General features: G+C 51.2%; 1 protein-coding gene across 5 annotated transcripts in view; it reads left to right on the top strand.

The window, feature by feature from the left end:
• Positions 1-855: 855 nt before the first annotated feature.
• The window catches only part of LOC144152875 (uncharacterized), a 38438-nt gene continuing 11594 nt past the window's right edge, over positions 856-27699 (top strand). The window contains exons 1-3 of one of the 5 annotated variants that reach the window (XM_077684392.1): positions 856-1648; positions 24364-24638; positions 27337-27519. In XM_077684392.1, coding sequence (XP_077540518.1) covers positions 24570-24638; positions 27337-27519 — 252 coding nt within the window. In that variant the 5' untranslated portion in view covers positions 856-1648; positions 24364-24569. Of the gene's footprint in view, positions 1829-8145; positions 8870-19932; positions 20057-24363; positions 24639-26084; positions 26233-27336; positions 27520-27699 lie in introns of those variants that run through there. The other 4 variants (XM_077684390.1, XM_077684391.1, XM_077684389.1 and 1 more) reach the window with 4 other exon arrangements.

Below are 27699 nucleotides of genomic sequence, written 5' to 3'. Positions count from 1 at the left end.
AAAACCCACCTGAATGCATTCCAAGCCCACCAGAACCCCAATTTCGGCAGCCCGGACATGGGCCGCTTTAAATAAAGTTCGATCTCTCTCGCTCCCTCTTGATACCGTTCTAAGTTTCTTACTGCGTCTGCCGTGTACATGGACGGCCACCACTCGGTACTGGCGACTCGCGCTATGGAACGGCTCGTGCTATGGAACACTTCCCAAGGAGCCGTTTCGCTGTTACAGACGCCGACGCCTGCTTTCTTGCCGGATGGTCCGTTTTACACTTTCACATTTACACAGCAGTTCGTCCTTATCTCTAATGCATGGAACAAATCGTTGGGCACAGTCGGGCGTCCAGGTGAGTCTACCTGAAGAAAGAGGTAGAGCACAAGAAAAGTGAGATTCCCAGCCCAGCTCTCACTCTCCCCCCGGTGCCTCCCAAGAATGTCGACGCACGCCAGACACGCCGCTGCTGCCGCGGGGTCCGGCGCGCGTGGCGCCTCTCTTCATAGCAGCGAAAACGCTTTCGCGATATCACTCTTCCCACCACTGCTGCCCGGTTGCGGACAAACCGGTTGCTTTCTTGCTCTTTCCCGGGCCGCCAACAAGCACGCAGCGGAATTAGTAGCCATCGCCCCAGCCAACGCCTACCCGATTAGAAGGCTTCATTACCGTTGTCCGCGGCCGCGTCCTCGCCGAGGAAGCGTCCAGGCGCGCCCTAGTTCAACCCTAACGTTATTTCGTTCCTCTTCCGCTTTACTTCTTCGCTCGCATCGACCGAGTTCCTCCCGAGTCCCCGTGGGGCTGCATCAACTCAGCGTTGCCCGGATGACCGGGCTTAAAGGGACAGAGAGAGGATTTCGGGCTTGGTGGTGGTGCGGGGGGTTTGCCATCGCGCTAGTTGGGACACCCAGAAGGAGAGCGTCTCCAGGGCTGACGTGACGGATGGCTTGCGGCGGTGGTGGTGTTCCCCGAGTGCAGTACAGAGAGGGGAGGAGCGGCGGACTCGGCGCGTCGTCCGAGCGGCCGAGCATTCTGCCGGCCGTCGTCGAAGCTGCATCCTGCTCCTGCCACGCGTCGTGGACGTAGACGCTGCTTCGGCGCTCTCCCGGGATTGGTGCAGTTCGTGGATTAGCCTCAACCGTTACAGCCCCCCGTTGTTTGTGCGTTCCCATTATCGCCCTGAGGAAGCCGAGGGGCGTTCTGGGTGTACATGCGGAGATAGTCCCCGCGTGAGTCACCTGGCCGCCGGTCGCTGCCAGCTCGCCGCCGCATCGTCCACTTTCAATCTCTATCGGCTGTGTCTTCCTACTTTGTGTTTGCCGAGATTGCGTTCTGCTTGGACGCTGTTCAATGCGCTGTTGCCCGGCCACTCGACGTTTCTTCTCCGTTCGCCACGCCTGGATGTGCGCGGCCTGTCGCTCAACTTAGAGGAAGTGTTTTTGCGCGCCGGCCTGCGCTGTTTTGTGGAGTCGACCACGATGGCTGATGTGCGGCCGAACACTGTTCAGGATTGCTGGGTTGCACGAGGGAGTGGAAAGAAATCCGCAGCACGGTGATCGATGCAGTCAAGCTTGTGAACTTCGGTCCCGCGAGGACGTCGCCGCGTTGCCTTCTCGTTTCGTTTCGGAGTGAAACGACTGCACTGTCTGTCATTCTAAAGGTACGCGAAGCACGTTACCCGCCCGGCGCTACTGCGGAATGCTGCTCGCGTCCGGTTTGATCTGGGGAGAAAGTCGGCTGCTGGCCTCCCAGTGAGTGACATACGAGGGAGGCCTTTTGGGCGGCCATTGACTGAAAAGTGCTATACGGCGAAACCTTACGGATTACGAAGTTGTTTGAGGTAAGCGAAACAGTGCGATTCTTATTTTTCCTTCATATGGGTTTTAAGTGCAGCTAGGTACTGTAGTGTACCTGTACTGAATTTGGTCGTCTCCCTTGTAGTGCAGTTGATGCGTTACTTTTTAGTAATCAACCACCATAACGGACATGCTGTACGCCTTGCTTTGGTGTGTTTGACGCCGCTTCATTAACCTCGTCGGTACCGGCATAGGCGTGCGCACAGGAGGGGCAGGGGGGGTGGCCGCCCCCCCCTAATCATCTGAAGGGGGGCGCCAAATTGGCCCATATTTTGCCAATGTAACACATTAAAGTAAAAAATTTCTGCTCAGAAATGTTTTGTATGTGTTGCAATTCCATCGCATTGGAATAAAAATTTTATAACCATCTCTCTTTGCACTGCATTCGGACCGCTAGGCCTTCAGTGGGAAGAGGTCGGGAGTTGCTGTAAGGGGGCGGGGGGCGCAGCGGTAAGACTTTGCCCCCCCCCCCCCTAATCGAGAACTCTGCGCACGCCTATGGGTACCGGAATGCCTGAAGGGGCGTGATTTACGCGACAAGAGTTAAACGTTGAAGTAGAGACAGTCATTTATGTAAGTTACGTTTTCCCATCATTAATATTACTTATTTCGCGATGTATTCGTAGCAGGAGTACATTAAACACGGTGTGGTTTGGCGCATACCTGTACACCTTCACCGAAGTAGTACGTTATCTCGCATCGCACGAAGGTTGAATGTGTTACAAGTGTTGATCGATTAACGTAGACAAACACGACGCAAGGTTTAGGACCTTAGCAATAGAGAGAGAGAGGGAGAGCTGCGCGACTTCGCATGTAAAACTACCTGCTGTGAGGCCTCGAGCGTATATTGCACGTTTCCCCCCGTTGTCACCGCTATCACGCCAGCAATTTGCGAGAGGCGGCCACGCATGCGTGGTTCTGGCGACGGGCCTGTATAAGTATAGCCCGCGACATTCCAGGCGTCCAACTAACCGACCGATCGTTCCCACCCCGGCGCTGCTGCCTATACGGCGAGGGCTCGGCATACAAGCCTTCTCGGGCACTGCGTGTCTGCTGCTGCGCCGTCAGGAAAAAAGAAACAATGGCAGGCGGACGCCGGCGAGACGCAAGTCGGCGAATATTGCCGGATGCGGCTAAGTAAGGCGACCTCTACAGGCTGGACTGCCGTCCCGTGTCCGCGCGCTCAAGTTGCCCGATTGCTCGCGCGCGCGCGGGTTCCGAGCCCCACCGGATGCCGGTGCTTTGTGCATCTATAGCATTGCTCGGATGGCGCGCAATCGCGAATGCGACCGAACGCGCAGTTGCTAAGGCGACCTCGGGCTGTTGTGCTCGTGGGCTTATGAGCCAGAGTCGTCAGGGCGTACCTCACGCTTCAAAAAATGTCCGAAAAAGAAATGTTTGCTTGCGCTTGCGATGGCTACGCGCTACCAAAAACATTCTTTTGGAGAAATTCATTGGAGACAGGGCATGACACATTTGTTATGAGGGAAAATAAACAAAAAAAATGGGGAGGGGGGGGGGGGTCCTAAATGTAGAAATCCTACTCATGAAAGTAAACGAGGCTGTGGCAGTGCGTTTGTTTCGAATGCCGCAAAATGGACGACCAACCTGCCTTGGCACGTGGGCAATGAGGCGCACCGTTGCGGACGGCAATTTAATTTGTACCACCGGGGTATGTTTAACGTGCTCCGGCGTCCCTACACACGAACGTTTTCGTATTTCCCCCAAGAAAAACGGCCGCCGCGGTCGGGATCCAAGCCGCAATGACTTGATTTGCCAATCAAGCACTTAGGAGATAATGAAGTTTTACTTTTCACGCTAAATAAAGCTAATCAGACCTTAGCTCTAGGCAAGCAGATTTAAACGCTGTGTAAGCACTCTGTGCCTGATAATGTATACTGCGTACTTGTGCAGTGTACTCATACTGCGAGTGCATGCATATTTACGGCCTGGCGTCTCTCGTAAAGATGTCGGGGCTGCAGCCGATATGCCTCGTCAATATTGCCGATATGCCTCGTCATCCTTAAAATGTGTTGGTTGGTGGACGAGTTCAGACCACGACCGGCAAAATATAGCCGGTCGTGGTTCAGACGCGTATCGCGCAGACAGCTTTTTAATGCTGCCAAGCTTCGAACCACCCGTTCAACAGACTCTCGTCCACCTGGCCGAAGATGCTGCCGTCATCTGACGGGAAAGGACCGACGATGACTCGCCTTCTTTCTCTGCCCTTCCTCTGTTTTTGAGCGCCACAAAGTTTCTCCGCCACCCCCACTTCACGCACTGCGGCTTTGAGTCAGCCCGATCTTCCTCCCGTTCGGTCGGCAACACTGAAGTCCAGTTCGTTCCAAGAGTCGCGTTTCCCGTTTTCTCACCTTGCGCTGGCATCGTGGTACCGCAGGTTCACTTCCGGTGTTCTATCTCGGTGCGGGGGGTCTACTGGCGTCCACGTGCGATCATTAATTACCGTTTTTCACGTCTCGAGTGGAGAGGTCCCGTGCTGAGGCGCCGGGTGGTTCCGCCTCAGAGAACACCTGGTGCATGATAAGTGCGGGTGAGGGGCCAGGGCTGTCTGTCGACCACGTTTCTGAAAGACAATCTATAGAGTATGCATTTTGCTTTCTAAGAGAGACTGCGAGTGTTTGCAACGACGAAGGCGCTTACGCTTCTCAGCTACCCAAGTTTAGGTAGCGCAAGTTCATTGAGAAGGGAGGAATAAAATGGGAGAATCAGGGAGGTTAGCCAGCGTAAACCCGGTCGCCTATTCTGCGCACGGAAAAAAGCAGATAACAATGAATTCAGTGGAGAAATAAAAAAAAGTTTTTAAAACAATTGTATGTTTAAAAACATACAATGATGTCGCGCGAGCACGAGGCGGTCCCCGCGAAAACGACTGTACGAACATTCGCACAAGCCGGAAAGGGTAAACGAGTGCTTTTGCGGGAGAGTGATGGCGTGAACGGACGGGCCGTCCAATTACAAAACGGGTGCAGTACAGTACAAGCGTTGCCTAGTTGTCTCGTGCGCATTGCAGTCTGCGCGGCTAGCCAGTTTTTCAAACGCTGGTAAAGCCAGTCTTAGGCGGAAATGCTGTGCTGGCATGTCGCTGTGTGTTAGAGAGAGAGAGAGGGCGGGGCTGGAAATTTCTTGCAAGAAATCGGTTTTAAGGCAAAACATTTGAAAAAAAAAAAAAGACAGTAAGGCTTTCAATGCCAGGCGAATGTTATGGTGTCCTGGCGGGCCAACCACGCATGACGGCCGTGCTATTCGTCTGCCCTATATCCCTTTAATCCACCGGTGCAGCCGAACGTAAGATGGATAAAAATTGCGGTTGAGAAGGGCTTCCTGTGAGAGCGCGAGCCACGGAGGCTTCCTCGGTTAATCTGGTGGACAGCACCTTATGGTTGCACGAGCTACACCTTACCGTGGAGGATCGGAATTTGCGATAACCTACATGTTTGCGCGTGCCGCGGTGGCTTACGGGTCCGCTTAGCCAAGCCATTCCAACTGCCGCTGCGGACATGTATTTGGGACCGAGGCGAATTATGGAAGAACTGGCGTCCTCGTTGTTTGCTGAACGGTAAACGAGCTATGGTGGTCTTCCAAAAGAATTAACCCGAATCGCATTTCGGCTCGCCATGTGTCGCTGAGATGCGGCTGCGTCCTGCTGGCGGCTGGAGCCTTCTTCAGCCCTGTTCGTTATCAGCCATGAAATATCGTATTACGCCGAAATTTCGTAATTCCGTATTGATGTGCAGTGGGTGTGTACCGTGTACATAGCGTGTGGACCATATTCCAGTATAGTACTGCACGCCTGAGTGGAATTTGATTGATTGAATTTATTACGAGGTTTAACGCGCTGGCGAGGAGGCGCGCCGTTATCTTGGCATGGGATATATGCTGAGGGGCCGCCGGATGTGTGGACGTTTTGCACGCATTGCTTGCGACTGCTTTCCGTCAGCTGTGTTGTTCCTGGGAGCCTTATAGCACGACAGTGTTACACCAAGTCGTAGCCCAATCACCGTAGCCCAATCACCGTGTGTCCTTGCGTGGGCAGTCCCAGAGCCCATGAGCGGTTGCTCGGGGGCCGCACGATGTGGGCTTGCGAATCACAACGTTCGATCGTTCTTTTAATGAGAGGTCTGAGAACTGTCGGTAGCGCCGGAGAGTACCCGTTTAGTTCATAGGCGTATGCCGTAACGGCGCAATGTCTGTTGGCCCCAATAATCTTGCTTATCGGAGATGCCGTAGGGTCTGCTGGGCTTCTACGGGGCTATAGCTCAGGGTCTACTACAGGCGAAATGACTACATGTTTGGGATAGTGGGGAGATTGCGAATATGATTGCCTGCAATTGAAACTCTTTCTACGGAAGCCTTCGTAAGGTTCGGGCCGATTTGAACTGAACACAATACGCTTCAGTGTGAAGGGTATTTCGGCATTCGCCGTGCGCTTTAATGGCTGCCTGCGAGTCTGAGCGGATGCCCACGCTGACTATAGTTTTACATGTAGCTCAAGGGCTTCTGCCGTAGCAACCAGCTGCAGCGGCTCAGTGGCTAAGTCGTTGTGCTGCTGAGCCCTAGGACGCGAGTTCGATTCCTGGCCGCGGCTGCCGCTTTTCAGATCGAGGGATAAAGCGAAAACGCCCGTAAACAAGATGTATTAAGCCAACACCCCGTGGTATTAGAAATGGTAATGTTTGCAACAACGCAGTCTAAATTCAAGGAATCTATTAAGAATCTCCCCTTCGCTATCGGCTTGATGTAAACCTGTTGTTGAACCTATACTCACAAATTTGCTATTTTGTTGTAATAAAATGCGCCGCTCAAATGTTTGTATTTGAAATTTTCTGTCATTTCGCAGTTATTGTTTCCGTTTTGTCTCATGAATGTAAACAGCGTCGTAGAAAATTGTAATCATGACCTGTTGCATTAGTGTATGCCTACGCGTATGTTTTTTTTTGTTTACCTTTTGCTTTCATTGTACTTTTTTCCCCTGTACTCGCATTATTTTGCCGCAGCCGTCTGCTGCTAAGGGTGGCATGGCCTCCGTCAGGCAACTCCATGGCTTGCTTAGCCGTGCCCTCCAAGGTGGTGTTCGTAACGTTGTCTTGAATAAAACTTGAAGGAGCCTGTGTGTCGAGATTTTGGCGCACGGTAAAGGTCCCCAGGTAGTCAGAATTAATTTTTTTAGGTTTTAATGCGCGGACGCAACGCAGGCGATGAGGCGTGCCGTAGTGGAGGGCTCCGGACTAATTTTGACCACCTGGAGATCTTTAATGTGCTCTTAATCTCGATCACACGGGCGTTTTCGTTTTTGGCCGCCATCAGAAAAGCGGCCGCCGTGGCCGGGAGTCTAACCCGCGTCCTTGGGCTCGGCAGCACAACGCCCTAGCCACTGAACCACCGCGGCTACATCAATATACTCATTGTGTTGTCCTGATGCATCTATTGAAGGCGCTTGGTTCGTTCCTTGTGGAATGAATGAATGAGTCGTTACCGGCGAGGGCTTCGCATACCGTGCACTGCTGTTAACTTTGCCGACTGGACGGCTATTCGCTTTAGAAGTGTTGGTAATAACCCGATGGAGTGGTAAAAACCTGATGAAGGATTCGGTACGTCGCGGATGTGGAGGTCCTATTGTCGATTCGGCGCTCTCTGCCGTTATATTTGACGTTTCTTCCCTCGAAAGGCACTGACCTCTGCCAAGCATTGCGGGCTGGTCGAAACAAGCATTCCGCTATTTTTGTCGCGCCCTCCCACTTTCGCGCGACGCGTGCGTTGTCATTTCCACGCAATTTATTTTCCTCGGCTCCATCGCGAGCGTGACTACCGCATCCATCTTGACCTCGACGTCTTTGAGCGTTCCGCGAAAGGGAAAACATTCACTTTTTTTTTTTTCCGAGGGGCCTCCATCATCGGTGCCCGCCGCGGCCGTCTTCGAAGCACCACCGCACGGCCTTGCGGTAAAAAAGAACTCCCCGAACGCGGTCACCCACAGCACGCGTGGTGGGTCCCCCATTGTTGTTGTTGTTGTTGTTGTTGCTGTTCGGAGGAGGAGCGTCGCGCACCGCAGCCCTACTCGGCCACGCACGTAACCACGTTCGTCGCGGGCTGTCGGAAGTGGCACGAGTGTACGCTCGTGTGGCTACGGCAGCTGGCATGGGCGAGGCCGGCATGCTCGCACCAACCCTGCACCGGCGGCAGGTGCGGTCCTCGGAGTAGCCGTAGGCGCCGCTTCGAACGCACTGCCTCTCTTTTTCCGCGACGCAAGCAGAAGCACCCCTGCCGCGGCAGAAGCGCTGGCGAGCGAGCGGGCAGCAGACGACAGCAACGTCGTCTGCGATCGTCTGCTGCTGCGATCGTCTGCGGCTCTCTGCTGCTGCTAGCGCCGCGCGACCGTCAGCGGTGTTTGTCGCTGCCCGCGAACAATCGTCTCCGCGGCTTCATTTTGTTGTTACTTCTTGGCGCGTTCCCCATCTCTTCGTCCTTCTTCCTTCGTGTGCCGCCCCTGAACGTACAATTGTTGTTGCCCCCGAGTTTCGCAGCTGTGAACTTTCGTAACTTTTTTTTTTCTTCTCGCTTCTGCACCGTCGTCGTCGGCGCCGCCTTTGGATAGCGGTCGTTCGCCGCCGACCCTCCTACTGCGCGGACACGTTCGTGTTTTTTCCTGCCCTGCTCCGCTTTTTAACTTGGTCCCTCTACCTCGCCGAGGAGGGAGGTCTTCGGGAACCAAGTGCCCCCCTCTTTCCCTCTATTCTGCGTTCGCGTGTCGGTCGGGCGTGTCGTGTCTTCTTGTGTGTGTCGCGCACGCCGTGGGCTCCGGAGTTCCTCCGTCGCGTCTGACCGGACCTGCTGCGCGGGAGCTTGCTACCGTGTCTCATGTGGTGTGCCGGATAGTCGGAGTTACCGCTAGTTTCGTTCGCTGAAGACAGTGCGACGACCTTTTTGCGTGTGCAGCGTGTGTTGTGGCACGCGCTCAGCGTTCGCTGCTTGGACGTACACGGCTTCTGGAATGGGCGAAAAGTGAGGTGGGTATTGCTTTGGATATCTTTGTGTATCCGTGCTACAGGTTTAATCGGGTGCAGCCAAGGGCTTGTTGGACTTTCAGTCAGGCCTAAATGGTCCAAATACTGCTCGTGACGCCAATTACAGCGGACGTCATGTGTACTTCGATCGGTAAGTTAAAGGTCGGATCTGAAGTTCGAGCTGTCGCGAATACTAAATACTGACGCAAGTAGACAGAAATAAAGGGCGGGTGATCTCGAACGTTTTCCGGCGTGTCGAAACAGCTTTCCGTTACTGATAACAACGTGAAGATTGATTGATTGCAGGGTATAACGCGCCGACGCAACGCAAGAGAAGGGACACGCCGTATTGGAGGAGGGCTCCCGATTAACTTTGACCACCAGGGGATGTTTAACGTGAGCATAACAACGTAAACGCAGAGAGGGGCAATTATGTACAGTACTACGCCCATCTCCCCTTCGTTTTGTGAGTATTGAATTCGGCTTTCACCAAGTATCGGCTTGGCTCGATTGGATCTAGCTTCGTAATTTACGAAGCGCTTAATAAAAGCTCGCATTGTCGACGACGTATCGGGTCCCAGCAATTCTTGGAAACGCCGAGTACATACCGTCGCGAAAAACGGCATGTCGTGGATAAAGCATGGGTCATTGTATTTCTTGCATGCTATCTTATTTAAGCCCTTAGTCGAACAGCTGTCGTTTCGGTTTGAATATACGCTGCGGCGCCGCCTTTCATCTGGGGAGGAAAAGAAACCTTTGCCGCGGCGTACTTACCAGAACATTTTCTCCACCTGTTTTGCAGCATTGTTCCCCTAAAAGCGCCGGTTCTCTCGTTCCCGTTAGCAGCGTTGACGTGTTCAAGTGTCATGCGACTTCCACGCACGTGTCTCGGTGTTTGCTCCGTTTGGCGAGATTCGTGTTCCCCCGTTCCGAGCTGTTTGTGAATCATCGTTTCATTGTGCGAACGCGTGATCTGTTTCCTTTTGCCGTCCTCGGTCCAGCGGACGCGGCATAAAGCTTCTTGCACGAATTGGGCACTGCGGAAGTGACTCGCTAGTCTAACGGCAGTGGAAACCAACTCCAGCTGAATGTATCCGAGCACAATTGGATGATGGTTGTGGCGTAACCACCGTAGCTCTACTATTGCCGAGAGCGGGGACTTCTTTAGAATGGAACCCTCGGAATTGGGCGCAGTGCAGTATTTGCCAGGGAGCTTTAGGAAAGTTAACTTCATGATGTCCTTTGTCACTTTTGAACGTCGTTAACATTTTAAGACGTGTGAGGTAACACTGTTGACCCTGCACCCTCATGGGTATTCTTATCTGCGCTTGGAGAACTTTGCTACGTTGTTTGCTCTGCATACTCACGTCGAGACGTCGGGGAATCGTGTTTATTGCCGCACAACGCCAACTTTAGACGAATCTATACAGGATTGTGGGCGAGCTTCACGGGGCCATTAAATGGAGACGAAGTTGTTCAGCGTGTCCGTCTGCATTTCCAGGGTCTTCGGACTGTCATGAAAATAGCGAAGCCTTCCAGGTTGATGTGAGGTTGCGAAGACCTCAGTCGACTAGGCTACCCGTTTAGCCATGATGATCGGGGTACGGGAGATTCATATTCGCCAAATTGCCTGTTCAGGCTGGAAATGATGGGTTTTGAAGCACTCAAACTGTACGTGCAACTTGCTATCTGTGCAACCCCTAAAGCGCCCGGTATCGCTTGTATACGTGTAACTATAGTTTCGCGGGTTGTTCGTTTCTCGTGGTCCTCCGTCACATCGGATGCCAGGGCACGTATGTGAAGGTAATTCGCTCTTTTTTGTTGTACATATTTTTTATATACAGTTAGGGGCTGATACAGAGGCGGAGGGAGTAAGGAGGGGGCGATTCCTCCCCAAGTGTTCCCGAAAGAAGCACTACCAAGCGTGCAGCGAATCCCCCTCTCGCCTTCGTTGTTGCTACATGGGATTCCACCGCACTGTTCCGACCCTCTCCAAGCGGTCACTGTATCCACCGTGTAGGTTGATAGCCATGGCCTTTGACCAAGCAGTCGTTACCTGTGTTACGAATCAGCCCGCCGCTGTGCTCTTTGCAATACTCCTCGGCTGTGCGGCGAAGCCTCCACTACGTGCGCCTTTCAAGCAGCCCCTCCCTGTCGGTGACTCACACTTGCAGTCGACGATTCAAACAAGCTGTGACGTGTCTGGATCTCTGGCGCCTCGCTATCGGCGCGATTCAAACCGGCGTTGGCAGACGAGGCAGGCTTCAACCTGTCCGAAGGACGCGGAAGCCGCTACGGGGACCTGGGACCTCTTCTCTCCCCTCTGTAGGACTCAGTGTGCGCCGCTACTACCGACTGCTCACTAACTCTGGAAAGAGTGTTGTGTGTGTCTGTTCCGTTCGTGTCGTGTGCAGAATCTAGAGGGAACGCTTGTTTTGACCGTTGGCGCTTTGGGTATAAATAAGACCCCTCCAAGCGCTGTAGTTCATTCCTGTTTGAGCAGTGAATCAATCCCGTCACTCTGCTCGAGTTCTGTACTGTAACCTCGCCTGTCGGGGCATTGTTCTTTGACTTAGGCTCATCTCTCGCTATGAAGTAAACAAGTTACGTTTGCGTTCGGCTTCTGATATTCGAGACAGCAACATTGGCTGGCCGCTATCTTCATCACGCTACCGCACGTATGTCGGAGGCGACGGAGCTCGGCTCGGGTCGGCCTTCCCGGATGCAACACCTGCAAGAGTAATAAAAAAAATGTTACTACGGGGGATGTTTAGAACTTTATCTGAATGTGAAGGTGAAAACCTGGTTGGACCTTCGGCTGATCAGCTGTTGATCAAGCTTGCGGCCGCGCCCGTCACCACTTGGTCAGGCCCCTGGACAGCGCCTTCCGAAGCTCGTTCCGCTCACACGCCATCGCCAGGAGTCTCCTTCCTGTTCGTCCCCGTCAGTATCTGCACCTCTCAAGGCGGCTTGTATTGCGCGTGTTGCAGCGGCGTATGCCCTCCTCTGGTGCTGCTGTTTCTCTTTCCCGGAGTGCGCTCAAGGTTCGCGCTTCTATTTTCTGTACCTCACAACGCGTGCCATAAAACATAAGAGATCCAAACTTTTCGCCTTAAATCTTGGATCCGGTAGCGTAAACCCAGCTCCTATCCCTGATTATTTTCGGCTGTCGTGTTTTAGCTTGTTTTTGCATTCACCGTGTGACAGTGTAATGGAATAAGTGCGACTCGCATGCTCCGGTTAAGCTGTTATCGGCGTCGTTTTCGCGCTGAGGGGCAATTGCCGTGAGGCCTTCTGTTTAGGGGCGAAGGCCCTTAGGGACTCGGGCTGTCGGCGTCTCATGTCGTAGTCGTAACCGTCGTCTCATGTAGTCGCGGTACTAAAACACCGGGACACTCGTTTATGCCTCGCGCTAGAACGTAACGCGTGCTAAAAAAAAAAAAAAAAACACCGGGACACTCGTTTACACTTCGCGCTGGAGCGCTTCGTAACGCGTACTAAAAAAACGCCGGGGCAATTCGCTTTCCAACGCCTCGCGCTAGAACGTGACTCGTACTAAAGAACGCACCGGGATACTCTTTTTCCAACTCCTCGCGATAGAACGTTTTGTGCTTCAAAGACACGAGATTTTTACAGCAAAGCTGTATACCTCTACCCTTAACCGTTTCATCTCCATTGGCCAAAACGCCAAAGCGCCAATAATACAATTATACAGTGCATACTTCGCCCCTCCCCAGGTTTCACGTCAGTGAAAATGGCTTTTGTCTGAACAGCTGACCACGATTTTATTCAAGCTTTTCCTGTTTTGAATCAGCTGTGACATATTACTTCCGCGTGCAGACTAACATCAGGTTTTGAGGGGAGCTGTGCACTATATTCCAGCTGGCCGTTGTAACCAGATACAGCAGGCGGCGGAAAATAAATCATATCCACAAAGGTAACCCCGTCGTCGGTGTCAGCGAGGGCTCTGGGAACGCTTGGATGCCTCTCATTCGCATCCGAGCGGGAAGAGAGACGGAATGAAGCGATATGAAACAGGATTACGCCGAACTGGAACGAAATCGGGAGACCCTGTTTTTCCGTGTTCCGTGCTTTATCGTTTCAATTATAGAAAGTTGAAATCCTGAGAACAGGGTGTTAATTATTTGAAGAACGGAACCCATGTTTTTATTTATTTATTTATTTTTTGGTGCACGGGGAATTGGTCCGCCTTCACAGGACTACATTTTTTCAGTTATGCATTTTTTTTTAAAGCGAAGTTTGCTGTCTCACTGATTCGTCCGTTAGCGCCGAAAACGCGCTGCACGAAAGCCAGCTTGTCGATAATGACGAAAATTCAAAACGTAAGGAGAACGTGATTCGTGTCCACTCAGCTTTCCTTTAGGTGCTCAAGAAAAAAAAACCAAAGCCGCTTTCTTGAAGAAAAGTGGTTGAACGCGAGGCTTGCTTCCATGCGAACTGAATGAAAGACCGAAACCAACGACCACGCAACGTACCCAAGAAATTCTGAGCGATCCGATGCGATGTTTTGGTTCTATTAAGTGATTCGATTCCCGTCACTTTGCATTTTTTTGGTTTCTTTGACTATGACTCAGAGAAAGCTTCGTGTTAAACCATCTTTCTTCAGAAAATGGGCTTTGATTTTTGAATCAGTTTTCACGCAAAAACGAAAAGAAACAAAAGAAGATCGGTGGTGATTAGGATTGCGCAGAAAAACAACAGCTTCGCTAACCATTTTGTTCTCATTATCTCTCGACAGAATTTCGCTGCTGTCGGTGGCTGCGGTTTAGTCCACGGGGCAATGTTTTTTTTTTTAATTATTATTCGTAGGGAGCTATTATTATCATTTCATTCGTGCGGATCGAAACATGTCGCATTCGGCCTCGCTGTAGTGCTGAATAGATACCACGCAACAAAGCTGCACGTTATGGCGGAGTCGATAAAAATAATGCCCTTTCATCTATCGTATAATGCGAAAGCCGGCGATGTATCGACTTTCGATCCGTCACCAGTGGTTCCGCGGGGTGTCCCTTGTGATACGGTCCATGGATTTCCGATGTGTTGGTCTCTTGCCTGCAGTACGTACGAGGAAGAGGGACGCGTCAGCCGTCCAGAATCGATAAGTGATTGCAGCCACCGCAGGAGGAACGAGATAGAGCGAAGAAAAGAAAAATATCGGAGGCTGTATCCAAGGGACCATTGGAGTCCCTTTCTTGTGGTTAAGTTTGTAAGCCACAGCCGATTGCGTTGAGAGTGAGTGAGTGAGTGAGTGAGTGAGTGAGTGAGTGAGTGAGTGTGCGTGCGTGCGTGCGTCTGCGTGAGAGAGAGAGAGAGAGAGAGAGAGAGAGAGAGAGAGAGAGAGAGAGAGAGAGAGAGAGAGAGAGAGAGAGAGAGAGAGAGAGAGAGAGAGAGAGAGAGAGAGAGAGAGAGAGAGAGAATGGTTTTCACGAATTCCCCGCTTGGCAGTAAAGCCGTGTTTGTAGATTATCTTTGCAACAGATAAAATGAAGTGCACGGAGTAGCCGCGATGATGACGGAGACGAAGTCTCAAACGTGTGTAAAGAAGGTGTTTATCCGTGTGGTATTTCGCACTCAGAGCAGGTGAGAGGACGAGGTCAACCTTTCGACGCGGAGGGCAGGTGTGACACAAAATGCGTTAGAAATCGGTAATTTAAGCAGCTTGGGACGTAACGCCAATCTCTTCATTCACGCAGCATGGCCCCCCCAACGACCCATTTTCACCCGATAAACGTTTCCGTTTACGACTTGCTTTGGTTCCGCGTCTTCTAGCTTTCACGCTTCCCTGCAGCGTTTCTTTTTTTATTTTGTTTTTTTCTCGCGTGGCGACCGGACAAATTAGCGGGGCTTATTTGCGCGAGTGGTCGGCCTGTCAGCTTTCAGTTTTGAAAGGCGTCGGCTCACGATTGCAACACCGTTTCCACCTGCCCCGTTTTGAGAAATTGTGCACACCTGCTCGTCGCGTTCGCGGGAAACGTGCAAGTGCGAGCATACGCAACGCTTTGTTGCCTTGCAGGGAAGCAGGTGATTTTTTCTCAACGTATGAAAGGGCGTTTTTGCGGGAACACGAATGTTTACGCGATAATGAAGCCAAACCGTTCCTTCGTGCGCATGCGTACGTCGGCTGATAGTTTCATTCGCAACACGATTAGGTAATCATTACTGGTAGATGCAAAATTTTGTAAACCGAAAAGTATCGCTCTTGACACAAGCCTTGCCGCCCTTGCCTACTCCTCCTATACCGCTATCTTTCATTGTCACCGTCGTCTCGTGCGCTGTCATATAGTTGTACTCTACTGCACGCCAGGAGAGAACGGCGTAATTTTATATATATATATATATATATATATATATATATATATATATATATATATATATATATATATATATAGCGAATCAGAATAGGAAATGAGGGGCTCGTTGAAAGTAAGAAATAAGGGTTGGCAGTCAAGAAGACCTCGGAAAGCAAGGGGAGGATGTGGTAGGTAATTGAAACAGATAAATGTGGAGAAAAAATTGAAAGGGGAGAAAAAATGCCCGCCAGGTGGGATCCGAACCCACGACCTACCACCCCCAAGCGCAGGAAACAAAAATACCTAACATAAATACCCAGAAAGTGGAGGGGAAATATAGCCCCGCCGGTAGCGTAGTGGTTATCGCACCAGACCGGTATTCTTGAGGTCGTGGGTGCGGATCCCACCTGGCGGGAATTTTTTCTCCACTTTCTTTCTTTCCAAATCCTTTATCTGTTTCAATTACCTACCGCATCCTCCCCTTTGCTTTCCGAGGTCTTCTTGACTGCCAACCCTTATATATATATATATACAGTCTAGTCCACTTATAACAATATCCAAGTGCCAAGAAAATCCCATCGTTATAACCGATAATCGTTATAAGCGGGTCGAGAAAAAAAAAGCCACAAGAGAGATCAAAACATTTTATTAGCATGCAAGTGAGGTAGTGCAACTACTCGTTTGCAGAAAAGCCATTGTCAGTCAGCTTTGACTGCTTCACGCGAAGCTGACGCACATCTTTTTCGAGAGCATCTAATTGCTCCACATAGCTGAGCGGGAGGTCCTTCGCGAAAATGAAGTCCCGTAGGACTGTATCATTCGTTGGGCCTCGTGCGATGACGGTACCTGGGTAGGCTGCTCAGCCGCGTCGTCGTCGCTCTCACCGCTGTTCGCTGCAGCACGCACACTCGCAACGATCGTCTCGTCACTGAGGCACTCGGACGTTTCCACACCATCGTCGGCATGGAGAAATTCGTCGTGACCCGACGCGTCTTCGTGAAGCGCCGACCATAACTGTGGCACCCCTTCATCGTCGGGTGCTTCCGTGGCCTCCCCTGGGATCGCTTCCTCCTCGCCTGCTTCCTCCTCGTGACGTCGCCGAACGAAGCCAGCCTGCCGAAAGCAGTTTCGCACCGTGGAGGCGCGAACTCCACACCACGCTCCGAAGATAAACTGCGTGGCCATAAGCAGTGTTATCTTCAGGTCAGGTTCCTGGTTTCTCCGTGCGGCGTTGTCCACGTTCAGCAAAAGCCTCGGCAGCTCGCATTTTCGGTGCGCGCGGGAAGCGGATTCAATCGCTATATCCGATATCGCGGCTCGGGAGCATCGTAATAAGCGGGTTATTTTACCATAGAAAGCATACAAAATTGGACGGTGCAATCGTTGTCCATCGTTATATCCGATATATTGTTATAAGCGGTATCGTTATAAGTGGATTCGACTGTATATATATATATATATATATACATATATATACATATATATACATATATATATATATATATATATATATATATATATATATATATATATATATACATATATATATATATATATATATATATATATATATATATATATATATATATATATATATATATATATATATATAAAGGGTAAATCCTTGTGCCTGAGGTGACGAAATCCCACTGTCGAGGAAAACCCGACAAGAAGTACCTGACGTCATCATTAAGTTTATGACGATGTTGAGGTCGGCGCTGAAGGTCGATATTTTCACCAGCGAAGCCTTTAACTTTGGGAACAGCGTGCGGCAAAGTTGAATGGATGCGTTTAATGAGCGCACTTTGTAATGGAAGGACGCCATTCGACGTGAACAAGCGAAGTAATGATGAGGTGTTAAGTTTTCATTCACGTGTCGACGCTTGATGGCAGCGCGAAAGATAATTATAACAGAGAACAAGAAAGCTTTGGTAACGGGGCAAAAGAAAAAAAAAAATCTCCCGCAGATATGAGTGGTGGCAATTTGAAACTGAGTAGACGGTGTTTTGAGAAAAACGAGAGTTGGTAGCAGACTCGCAGTTTCGGAGCTCAGTTTCGGAAATGTTTCGCCTGGGCTTCATTGCCACTCTACTTCATACTTCAGTTACGAGGCACCAGAGTTCTATGTGATGCGCCAAGTTTGAAATTTATTCACAGACCCGTGCTTCTGCGATAGTCGTCCAGCGCATGTAATTGATTGTAGGGTTTTAACGCGCCGACGCAGCGGAGGCGATGAGGCGCGCCGTAGTGGAGGGCGTCGGATTAGTTTTGACCACTTGGAGATCTTTAACGTGTTCCAAAATCTCGAACACACTGGCGTTTTTGCTTTTCGCCTCCATCAGAAAAGCGGCCGCCGCGGCCGGTAATCGAACCCGCGACCTCGTGCTCAGCAGCGCAACGTCTTAGCCACTGAGCCACCGCGACGGGTCAGCGCATGCAATCAAGTTCCTTCAGACGCATTCAAGTGCATGAACTTGCCGCGGCTTCGGTTAAAGGCAACCGCAGTGATGGAAAGACCATGTTTCTCGCGAATTGTAAAAGCACGGCGTATGTCGAAAGGATAGCAAGTCGGCGTTTTTTTTACGGCGTTTGTGTTACAAGGTATCTTGCGAAAATATGCACGAACATCTCAAACCGCTTTATCTTCGTGCTGACAGAACTCTGTCACCGTATCTGCTTTCCAAGAACCGACTGCGTCCTTCGGGAGGACGTGCCAAGGTTGACTTCGGCCGGTTCCCGCTAGTGTCATCATGCGCTCGATGACGACATTTGATGAAATGGCGTTTCTTTCTTTCTCTCTTAACACGAAAGTGTTTTATTCCTGGATACACAGATTTCACTGACGTCATATCCGTCACGGAAACGACGCCAGTACAACGAAGCAAGCGGCCTGTAAAGGGTGCACCCCTGCACACAGGTCTTCTTGCGGGAAGCAACCTTTAGAGCTAAAGAGTAAGTTTTTGTGCCTGCCCTAAGCAGCGCTAGTATTAAACCAAGAGTATAAAACATAGGTATATTAATTCTTTTTGGTAAGATGACACGTCATCACCTCGCTACAAAAGGGAAACCAATAGCAATCATCGATCATCATCATCAGTACGTTATACTTAGGGTTGTTCGTTTTCGGGTTTTATATTTTAACACAATGGTATTTTGTGCCGGGATACACCCAGATTTCACTGGCGTCACATCCGTAACGGAAATGACGCCAGTACACCTTTACCGAAGTGACCCGCCAGCAGGACGTCGCTCGCCAAGAGCACCCACAACCAGCCGCCGACCCGCGAATCATGCTCAGCTGCAGATTTCGCTGCACATTTCACTTTCGTGTTTTACCGATTCATATGACAGAGGAATCAACATGATTTTTTTTTATTCGTATTTACTGCGGTGGCAACAAGTACCTAGGCTCCAAGTTCCATTCACATGGGCGCGCGCACAAATTTCAAACTCCGCTGAGCTTTTTTTTTTTTTTCATTGTAAAGTCTATACTATTTCTTGTTCGCCTACCCCACTGACTCCACCATTTCTGCTCACAGCCATTTTGGGGACCTTCTCGCGACCGAATATCGCGGAGACAAGTTGTCCCTCCTTACGTGGTCCTTATCTTTCTTTTTGGTTTCTCGCTCTTTATCTCCACACAATGCCGGACCGACTGGCAATTTGCCGGAGAGGGCATTCGAGAGACTGGCAAAATGGGAATAGGCGAAAAAGATCGAGGGCGCTGAGTTCCCAACCTTTCCTCGACAGACCAAAAGAGCAGACAGAAACACGAAGAAAAGTACGGCTGCTGACGGAAGCTTTTAGCGGCAAATGGCAGCAAACGATCGCAAAGGAGAGCAATATAGTAACCCGCGTGCCTCATCAAATCAGACAAAAAAATAGATAAGTAGCCGGCGGCGATGGAACGACGGCAGATTGACTGCAAACAGCCCCGCGGCGGACGAACCCGTCCATTCATAGCAGTACTGCAGCTGCTTCTGCCCTCGCCTCGAGCCCCCCCTCCCCCCCCGTGCTGGAAATCACTTATGTGCCGGCCCCGTGTGCTAACAGCTAGCACTCGCGCGAGCGCGTACGGTACCGCACACACAACCAAAGAAGGAACACGCGCCACAGAAGGACGTCTGCCTCTGCCCCGCCAAAGGTCGGCCGGTGCGCGAACGCCCTCCTCCTACCAGCGTCGATATATCGATGTTTGGGCTTCCTCCTCGCCTACCTGACGGCTACCCTCCTTCGCGAAGTACCCCTCCGGATGACCACGTGCATGTGCACACGGCCTTAGCGCAGCGTCATCCCTTGGAGGAAAAACGTTGCCTTACGAAACTGCGCTGGCCAGTCCCTCGTGGAGAAACGGTAACCCCGAGGCTTCGCTTCTCGGTGGTGATGGGGGGGCCCCCTCTGTTTCCGTCTCGGTGCGGTCTCCCCGCAAGGCAGCTGCTGCTTCACTGCCGGCATTCGGAGCGGGGCTTCTGGGCTTCGTACCGCTACTGGGTCTTTTCTGTGTTGGGTAGATATCTGGCGACCCTCTCCCCCGTCGCGTTGTTATTGGAGACGTGTCTGGACAACGCGCGCTTCTGGTGCAGTCCGGCCTTTCTCTTGTGTTTCCCGTGGGTGCGGACCCGTGCTCGCGTCGTTGCGTGTGTTCTCTCGTTGTTTTGACCTTACCGTCGACGCTTGGTGCTGTCGGCGTTCGTGGCCCCTTCAACTGCGCTAACATCGCGTAAGGAGCGAATTCATGCTGTAAGGAGGGAAGTTGCCGCAGCAGCTGTCATGCGGGGTAGTCTCCTCTGCTGGCACGACACGCGTGACCCGGACCAGTGCGACGACTCGCAGGAGCTCAGTGTTGGGAGCGATGTTTCGCCGCGGATAGTGTGTCAAGGTAATGAAGTTGATACGCCATCGAAGCGTCCCGCGCTGATACGACCCACTCGCGTATTCGTACTTTTATCTTCGTTCTGCGCACTGTCCTTACGTGATGTGTGCATACGGCGGCATGCGCGTGTACGCCGCGAACGCCGAGTGCGTAGCTGCATGTGCTCGTATACGCGCGCTCGTAATGTAAATATTTCTGCATTACGACTCAGTCGCATGCAGTGCCTTTCTTTGTTGTTGTTCTCTGTGAAACAACAACGCGCTGTTTAGACCCTGAGCTCGGGAAGTTTAGCGTGCGGACCCGGTAGGCATGTTCAAGAGCACATGGTACGAACATACCGGCCGGCGCAAATGCGGAAAGACATCGACGATAAAAATAGCGCACAGGTGCGGCATTTTTAATTCACTTGTGTGGGTTTTTTCGCACACTGTCAATTAACTTGTGACAAACTGGAGGGAAATAGAGAAAATGTTTTGACGAGCTGACGTGGTCAGCCGGACAGGCTGCGTGGCTTCAGCTCCGTAGGGAGCACATGAACTCCGTAAAAAAAAATTCGGTTTGCGTGCAAAACAACGCCCGGTCTAAACACTACCTTGATAGCTTGTTTTCGAAGTACGTTTGCATATATCCGCGGTACTTTGGTCATGAGTGCAGTTGTTCTATATTTCGTTGGCATTTAGACCTATGTGGACCCGGCCGAGGGCGCGTCCCCCTATATTTTGTCGTCAGCTTAGTGGAAGCCTTGAACCTCATGGCGTGCACTGTAAATGAGCGCTTGACACGCAGCGTTCGGGGAATGAATGAATACATGCGTGCGCAGAAGGTAGCTTTCAGCACATTGCCTTTCATAGAGTTTCATACTAATATTAGTATGAAACTCTATGATTGCCTTCGGCCGAAATCACGTCAGTGACTCCTTGAGCTTGCGCTTCGCTGTGGGCGCGCCGGAATAGCGTGGCGAAGGCCGCGTCCCTTAATTTTTTTATAGTCCATGCGAAGGTTGTGCTGCACCGTTGGGTGCGTTTAAACAGCCTAATTATGTGCTGACCGGGTAACGACGCGCGTGCCGAGTCCTGTGGTTGATACTTGCATTTTTTTAACGTGACGGCGTGTGCCAGTCAGCAGAAAGTCGCATTATGTATGTCTTTTACTTATCTTCTAGTAGCGTTGATTGTTACCTCCCGGGTGATGAATTGATTGATTGATTGATTGATTGTAGGGTTTTAACGCGCCGACGCAACGCAGGCGATGAGGCGCGCCGTAGTGGAGGGCTCCGGATTAATTTTGACCACCTGGGGATCTTTAACGTGCGCCGAAATCTCGCACACACGGGCGTTTTTGCTTTTCGCCTCCATCAGAAAAGCGGCCGCCGCGGCCGGGAATCGAACCCGCGACCTCGTGCTCAGCAGCGCAACGCCTTAGCCACTGAGCCACCGCGGCGGGTGGGTGATGAATTCGCGTCGCTTGTATGTCGGGATTAGAGCACTGCACGGGCCCGGGCCGGCCCAAAAGCCCGGGCCCGACCCGGCCCGCGGGCCGGCCGGGCCGCCCGAAGTCGATTATCGGCGGGCCCGGGCCGGGCCCGGGTTCAATGCCGCGGGCCCGGGCCGGGCTCGGGCTTGAATTCATAGGCACGGCCGTTAATAGGTACGACGTGAAGTGTAGGAAAGAGCATCAAAATGAATATTCTTGGTTTATTGTTGCGTGCTTCTTGCTGTTATTTGTACGCATTGTTTTAAAAACGTATTTTGCTAGGTCTGATGGTCACTATACTGCAGTTTTAATGACATTTCTTGTACTGCATCAAGATTTATATTTTGGTGTATAACATACCAAAGATACGATTACAAGGAATGCCCAAGAGGGGAATGAATTAATTCAGATATCCTGGAGCTTTGCACCTATGTCTATGTATGTACACGTGTGTTTTTTTAGATGTCGCACCAATCAAAATGCGGCTGCCGTGGCCGGGAATCAAACTCGCGTGCCAGAGAAACACCACCGCTTAACAACCACTGCAGGTGAAGTATTTCAACGCGCGTACATACTCGCTGATTCAAATGCGGATCAAAAATTTTCAGCAATACCAACTTGTGGCCTAGACAACCACGTGAAGTTGCCAAGAGTCTGGTAATCAAAGGTGATGATGTATCTCGTGCAAGAATACGAGCTATTATTACGCCGATGTGGCGTGAACTGCAGACGGTGAAAGCTAAACTACGTGCACTTTTAAACCCTTATTTTTTGCGTTTCATTTCATGACGTGCTTGTACAGACTAGATGCTCCGTCTGATCGCCCGGAATATAATAAACAAACTTTCTTCAGCATCAAAGACCGGGCCTGGTCACACACGCGCGGGCCATCCCTAGGCCAAAAAATAAATTACCGGGCCGGGCCGGGCCTGGACTTGAGATGGCGGGCCCGGGCCGGGCTCGGGCCAGGCTCGGGCCAGGCTCACTTATGAATGCCCGGACTGGGCTCGGGCCCGGGTTGGGCTCGGGCTTCGCGAAGTGGGCTCGGGACTTAAAATGAGGCCCGTGCAGTGCTCTACTGTGAACACCTTTGTAGTCGTGTAATAATGAACTGAAGCCCTCTGACCCCTCGTGAAGCTCCAAGTAGGGTGGAATACTTGTGATTGCAAGAAGTAGGTGGACTTTTTTCTTTTAGTTAAATGCTGCAGAGCGCTGCAGAGAAATACAGTGCGGGGAAGCAGTTCCGCAGACTGGGTGGGAGAAGAATCGCCTCTCTGCACATTTTGTATTGAAAAAAAAAAATAATAAATTTGGAAGGAAGGTTCTAGACATGGAGGGAATTTTGTGATCCCAATCTTTCAGCCTCTGCATCTCACATCTTGTTGCGAAACCATGGTGAGGGCGTGCAGTTTTGCTAATTCTGTCGGATATCAGATGTGAACGAGACTATCGCGGCCGCAGTGGCTGTTTTTTCAGACAGAGGCGAGGAAACGAAAATGCCCGTGTCGGGATTTCGGCGCACGTTAACGATCCCCAGGCAGTCAAAACTAATCCATGGCCCTCCACTGCGGCGCGCCTCACAGCCCAGGCGTAGCTTCGACTTGCAGCAAACACTATGCCGAACCCGCCGGTCCTTTTTTTGGAGCGAAAGCTCTATGTTCGAGAAACTTAACGCCCCTGGGTCTCGTCACTGCAGCCGGCCGTTCCTCCGCGCGGCCAAAAAGTGCCTTAATGCGAGTATTTTGAACGTGACACGAGTCGTTTAAGTAATTTTTCAGGCTAAACCTGCTTTATAATTAACTGTAGCAACGACAAACTACGTGGGAGAAAAGCAGACGATGTTACGCAATGAGCGTAATCTCCTTTCATAATGCGCGCGCGCGTTGACACGAGGGTGCGTCGCTTCGGCGGAGTGATACACTGCATGAGCTATTGCCGTTTTCAACTTGTACCCGAGTACATTACGTTACACCTTTCAAGGTCAGTGATTGTGTTGGAAGTTACTTTCAACCGCTGGCGTACAAGCTGCGCCTTTTTTTAGATGCAGAGCATCTGATTCACTCGCCTTGTCCCGCCGGCGTCGTCGTCGTCGGCGTTGTCCGCCCCTCCCCCATTCTCCTCGCCGTGCCAGCTGCGCTCTCCGCCGCTCACCCCCTCTCCTCTCCTCTCTGATAGCGAACACTCTCTCGCGAGGGGCATTGGATTGGATTGGATTCGATTGGATTTGGATTAAAGTGGATTGTGTTGCGTCATAGCCGCGGCAGACGCGCTGGGGCCGGAGCATGTGCAGTACTCTCTCTTCCGCGGTTTCCTCTCCTTCGGGCGCGCTGCGCATATAACCGGTGTGCCGTTCTCCGGCGAAGCAACATCCACGCTTGGCTCAAACACCTAGAGTCCACGCCGCTTTACAAGTACGCCAACGTCGTCATCGACTGGGACCGGCTTACGCAGTCCCCTCAACGTTATACGCGCTATTATAGAAGCGGTCCCTTCGCCGCTCCGCCTATGCGTCGAATCTACACAGGGGTTCTCGCGAGGGGAGGTGGGAGTTTTTATCGCTTCGCTCGCTCGGAGCCTCGCGGCTGCGGTATCACTTGACTGGGCGAGAGTGAAATGGCCGCTTCGCCTGCGCTTGATCGCTCAGCGCCGTCTGTGCATGTCCTTCAGTGCAAGCCAAAGGCTGAATCCAATCTCAGTAGATATAGCTCGACAGCAGGCAGCGAAATCCCAATCAAAGGCAGACTTTGCCGTAACACTGTGTGCATGGTCTTTGCTTTCGCTCGTGATAGCCAGGCCTAGAATAGTTAAGCCTGAGCCGTTTTCCCTCCTCTCTCGTGCAGCTGTGGGGGACCTGACCAAGTTCAGCCAGCGGAAGGAGAACTACCGGACGCAGTACGAGCATGCCAGCTGTCTGTTCACGCCGGAGTCGCGTCCCCAGCGGGTGCGGCTTCTGTACGAGCAGGCGGCGGCCACTCCGGCCCTGCACGTGATCCGCGGCCTCGCCGACGATGGCGTCCAGGACTCGCCCCGCAGGCTCTTCCTCTGCATGCCCATCTGGGGCGACGCAGCATCGACACGCTCCCGCAACGTAGACCTTGACATCGAGACGCGAAGGGTAAGGCATGTGAAGTAAGGTCCCTAATTATAGGGTCCTTAGTGTGAAGCGGGACGCTGGTGCGACACCTTTGCCGAGTCATTTGCTCTGGCTGCAAGGTCGGGCTGAATTTTGAGGTGCCATGGAAGCGTTGTTTTGTGATAAAACACAGAATATGTTTTATCAGCCAAATGCCGCACTGGAAGTCGACTCCACGAAAGGGCAACACACAGACTGACTCATGGAGATCATTGTCACAGATACGCTGAGAGAGAGAGGGAAGAGACAGAGAATGAGGATGCCGCTGATGATGATGATGCGGGGAGGAGGCCTCGAGGAGGGGGAGGAGGCTTCTTTATAAGTGGTACTTCATTATAGGCACAGGTGATTTCTTCCCAGTGCAATGCAGTAGGGGCCCTGAAACAGTTTGACTACGCCAAGATTTAAAATAACCCAATTTCGTTACAGTGAGGGTTTATTGTACATAATGAGGTAACGGGTTGGTCCAATTGGATTCGAACCTGCACCTTTGCAGTGTCCTAAAACAAGTATGCTCAACTTTATTTGAAGCGGCCCAGACATAAGTTGCTTCAAATGGGTCTCTCTCTCTCTCTCTCTCTCTATATATATATATATATATATATATATATATATATATATATATATATATATATATACACACACACACACACACACACACACACACACACACACACACACACACACACACACACACACACACACACACACACACACACACACACACACATGCTATCACTGTTGGGTGGGGAAGTCAGTATAAAGACGTAAGAACTTTTGTTCATGCTAGTCTGTGTGCACACACTAGCTGTGAAAGGGCAAGTGTCGGCATGAGGGATTGGCCAAGAAGCGAGGCGGGGCCACCAGTTCTTCACCAGGAGAGTAATCCAGAGGGCTTTAGCATAATGCGGAGGTTTATTCAGCCTTGAGATCAACATTCATGTCCTGTCATCCATAACCACAGTCTGCACGCCAAGTTGTGGCCCACATTTGGGTTTGAAATTTCTTCCTCGTCGCTTCAGTCTCTAGTTACAAATCTCAGTGCTCGGTGCCTAGCATTGAATAACAGTGTTGAATTCGGGTGCTGTGCCATTGCTTCAGCTAAGCTACTATTCTTGCTTGCCCTCGATGCTTTTTTTTTAAAGTGCAACACCAACTGCTTTTCTGTCTTGGCTCGAGTTTGTAGGTCGGCTGCACCACGCCTGTATCTATTTTTTCTTCTTCTTGGCAGCGTGTTTTTGCTCATATGAGCAGCTTCTCCTTACCTTATCATCCATGCGAAGCAATGGAATTTGAGCTCTTCTATCAGCGCCTAGAGAGAGCTCCACTTACGTCTCGTCTCGTCTAGGCTCCAAGCTGACTGATAGGGCGGCCCTACACGCACGTTGGGCGAGTCAGGTGCAACGTGTATTTTTTCCCCCCAGTGTTTTTCATCTACTAGCGCACTCAGCAAAGCAGATACTTGTTTTCCAGTGCTGGGATAACAGCGAGTTTCGTGAGTTCTTGTTCTACGGTGGGCTGTTTTTTCGTTGCCGAAGGTTGTGGTGCAAGTTGCTACATCGCAACAGCCTCGGCAGTAAGTTCGCCATATTTGCGGGAGTGTGTTGTGTCAATTCTGTAATGTTTTTGTAGGCAGTGTTGTTGCTGTTCTAAGTACGTAGGTAGTCTGTTGAGGAGTTTTTCGTAAGCTGTTTAGTTTGTGTAGTGTCATAAGTTGCGAAACTGGAGGCACATTTTTTCTTCTCAGACTAAATGGGATCTCAAACAACTTAAAGCGACTCTGCAACACTGCTGATAAACAGTTTCAGTTTTTTCCTCACGCCTGGAAGCACTGTGAAAGCTATAGTTATCGCCAGCCCAGAGCGTACTGCGTGATTTTCTCGTCGCAGGCAGGAGATCCACCTTCCGTTTCTGCTTTGCTTTTGCAGCATTTTTTTTTTAAGTGGCCATCGAGTGCATTTATTGCTGCAACTGAAACGGAGCTGGCCAATAGACCATCGCTGTCATGACATAATTCGATGACCATGACCATTGCTGTCATGACATAATTCGAGCGCTAATAGAACGCCAAGACTGGGAAAGAGAGAAAATTTGTTTGAGGGCAAAGCTTGCTCCCTCCCTTCCTCCCTCCGAGTGATCTGATGGGCATAGAGCAGTAATTTGTGGCTGAGGTACTTTGTGGCCCCTTATTCTCAGTTCTGGATGTGTTCTAAGTGGATTCTAAGTTCTGGATCGCAGCCCTTCTAATGTGCTCAATCAAGATCCGTGCAAACATCTCTTCCTTACCCCCCTCCCTCCCTCCCTCCCTCCCTCCCTCCCTCCCTCCCTCCTCTCCCCCCCATCAAAAGAACATGGCACAGTGAGCCAGCCTAGTCAGAAGCGATTCATGGTTACAATTGTGCAAAAACAAACAAGGACCACGGACGAACGCACCCGTTTGTTTTTTTATAGTGTTTTCTATAGCTTTTCTTCCAGTTGTGCTACAAGACATTAAAAGTGTGGTTAAACACTACTTTTGCCATGAGCATGGCAAAAGCAGTGCTGCCATGAATCGCAAGGGTCGACAGACGTGTAGCAAATGCCGGATGTGACGAAATTTTTTCACTGCATTGCTCGACCACGCTCGACCGATGTCGCCGACGGGTCCTAAGGGGGAGCACTTGTGTCGTCTCTTGTGCAGCCTGCCAGCCTGCTCAGTGGGCAGGATGCCCGGGACAGCGGTGGGGAGGACCTGCTGACGCTGCCTTCTCCTGAGGAGAAGATGCACGCCCTGTCCTTGGAGTACCCGGCCGTCGTGGTTCCCATCGACACCTCCGAGAGCAGCTTCAATCGCCTGTCGTCCGTCAGGAGGTCTTTGATACACGTGAGTGGGCCTCCTCCTCCTCATCCTCTTTTTTTTTTTTTTTTTGCAGTTTTGCGAAAAGTGGGTGGGATTGGGACAGCAAGTCTGGGGGAATGCATTTAGGCGGTTCCCAGTACTCTTCTTTAAACTGCACAGAGCGTCCTTGTTTTCCCTTGAAAATTGATGGGTGAAGATGGTTAA

Source organism: Haemaphysalis longicornis, unplaced genomic scaffold, assembly GCF_048455015.1.
Source record: "Haemaphysalis longicornis isolate Haplotype H1 unplaced genomic scaffold, Haemaphysalis longicornis Haplotype H1 scaffold_9, whole genome shotgun sequence".
Classification (NCBI taxonomy): domain Eukaryota; kingdom Metazoa; phylum Arthropoda; class Arachnida; order Ixodida; family Ixodidae; genus Haemaphysalis; species Haemaphysalis longicornis.
Note: the sequence above shows the minus strand (reverse complement) of the source record. Positions and strands in the feature narration are given on the sequence as shown.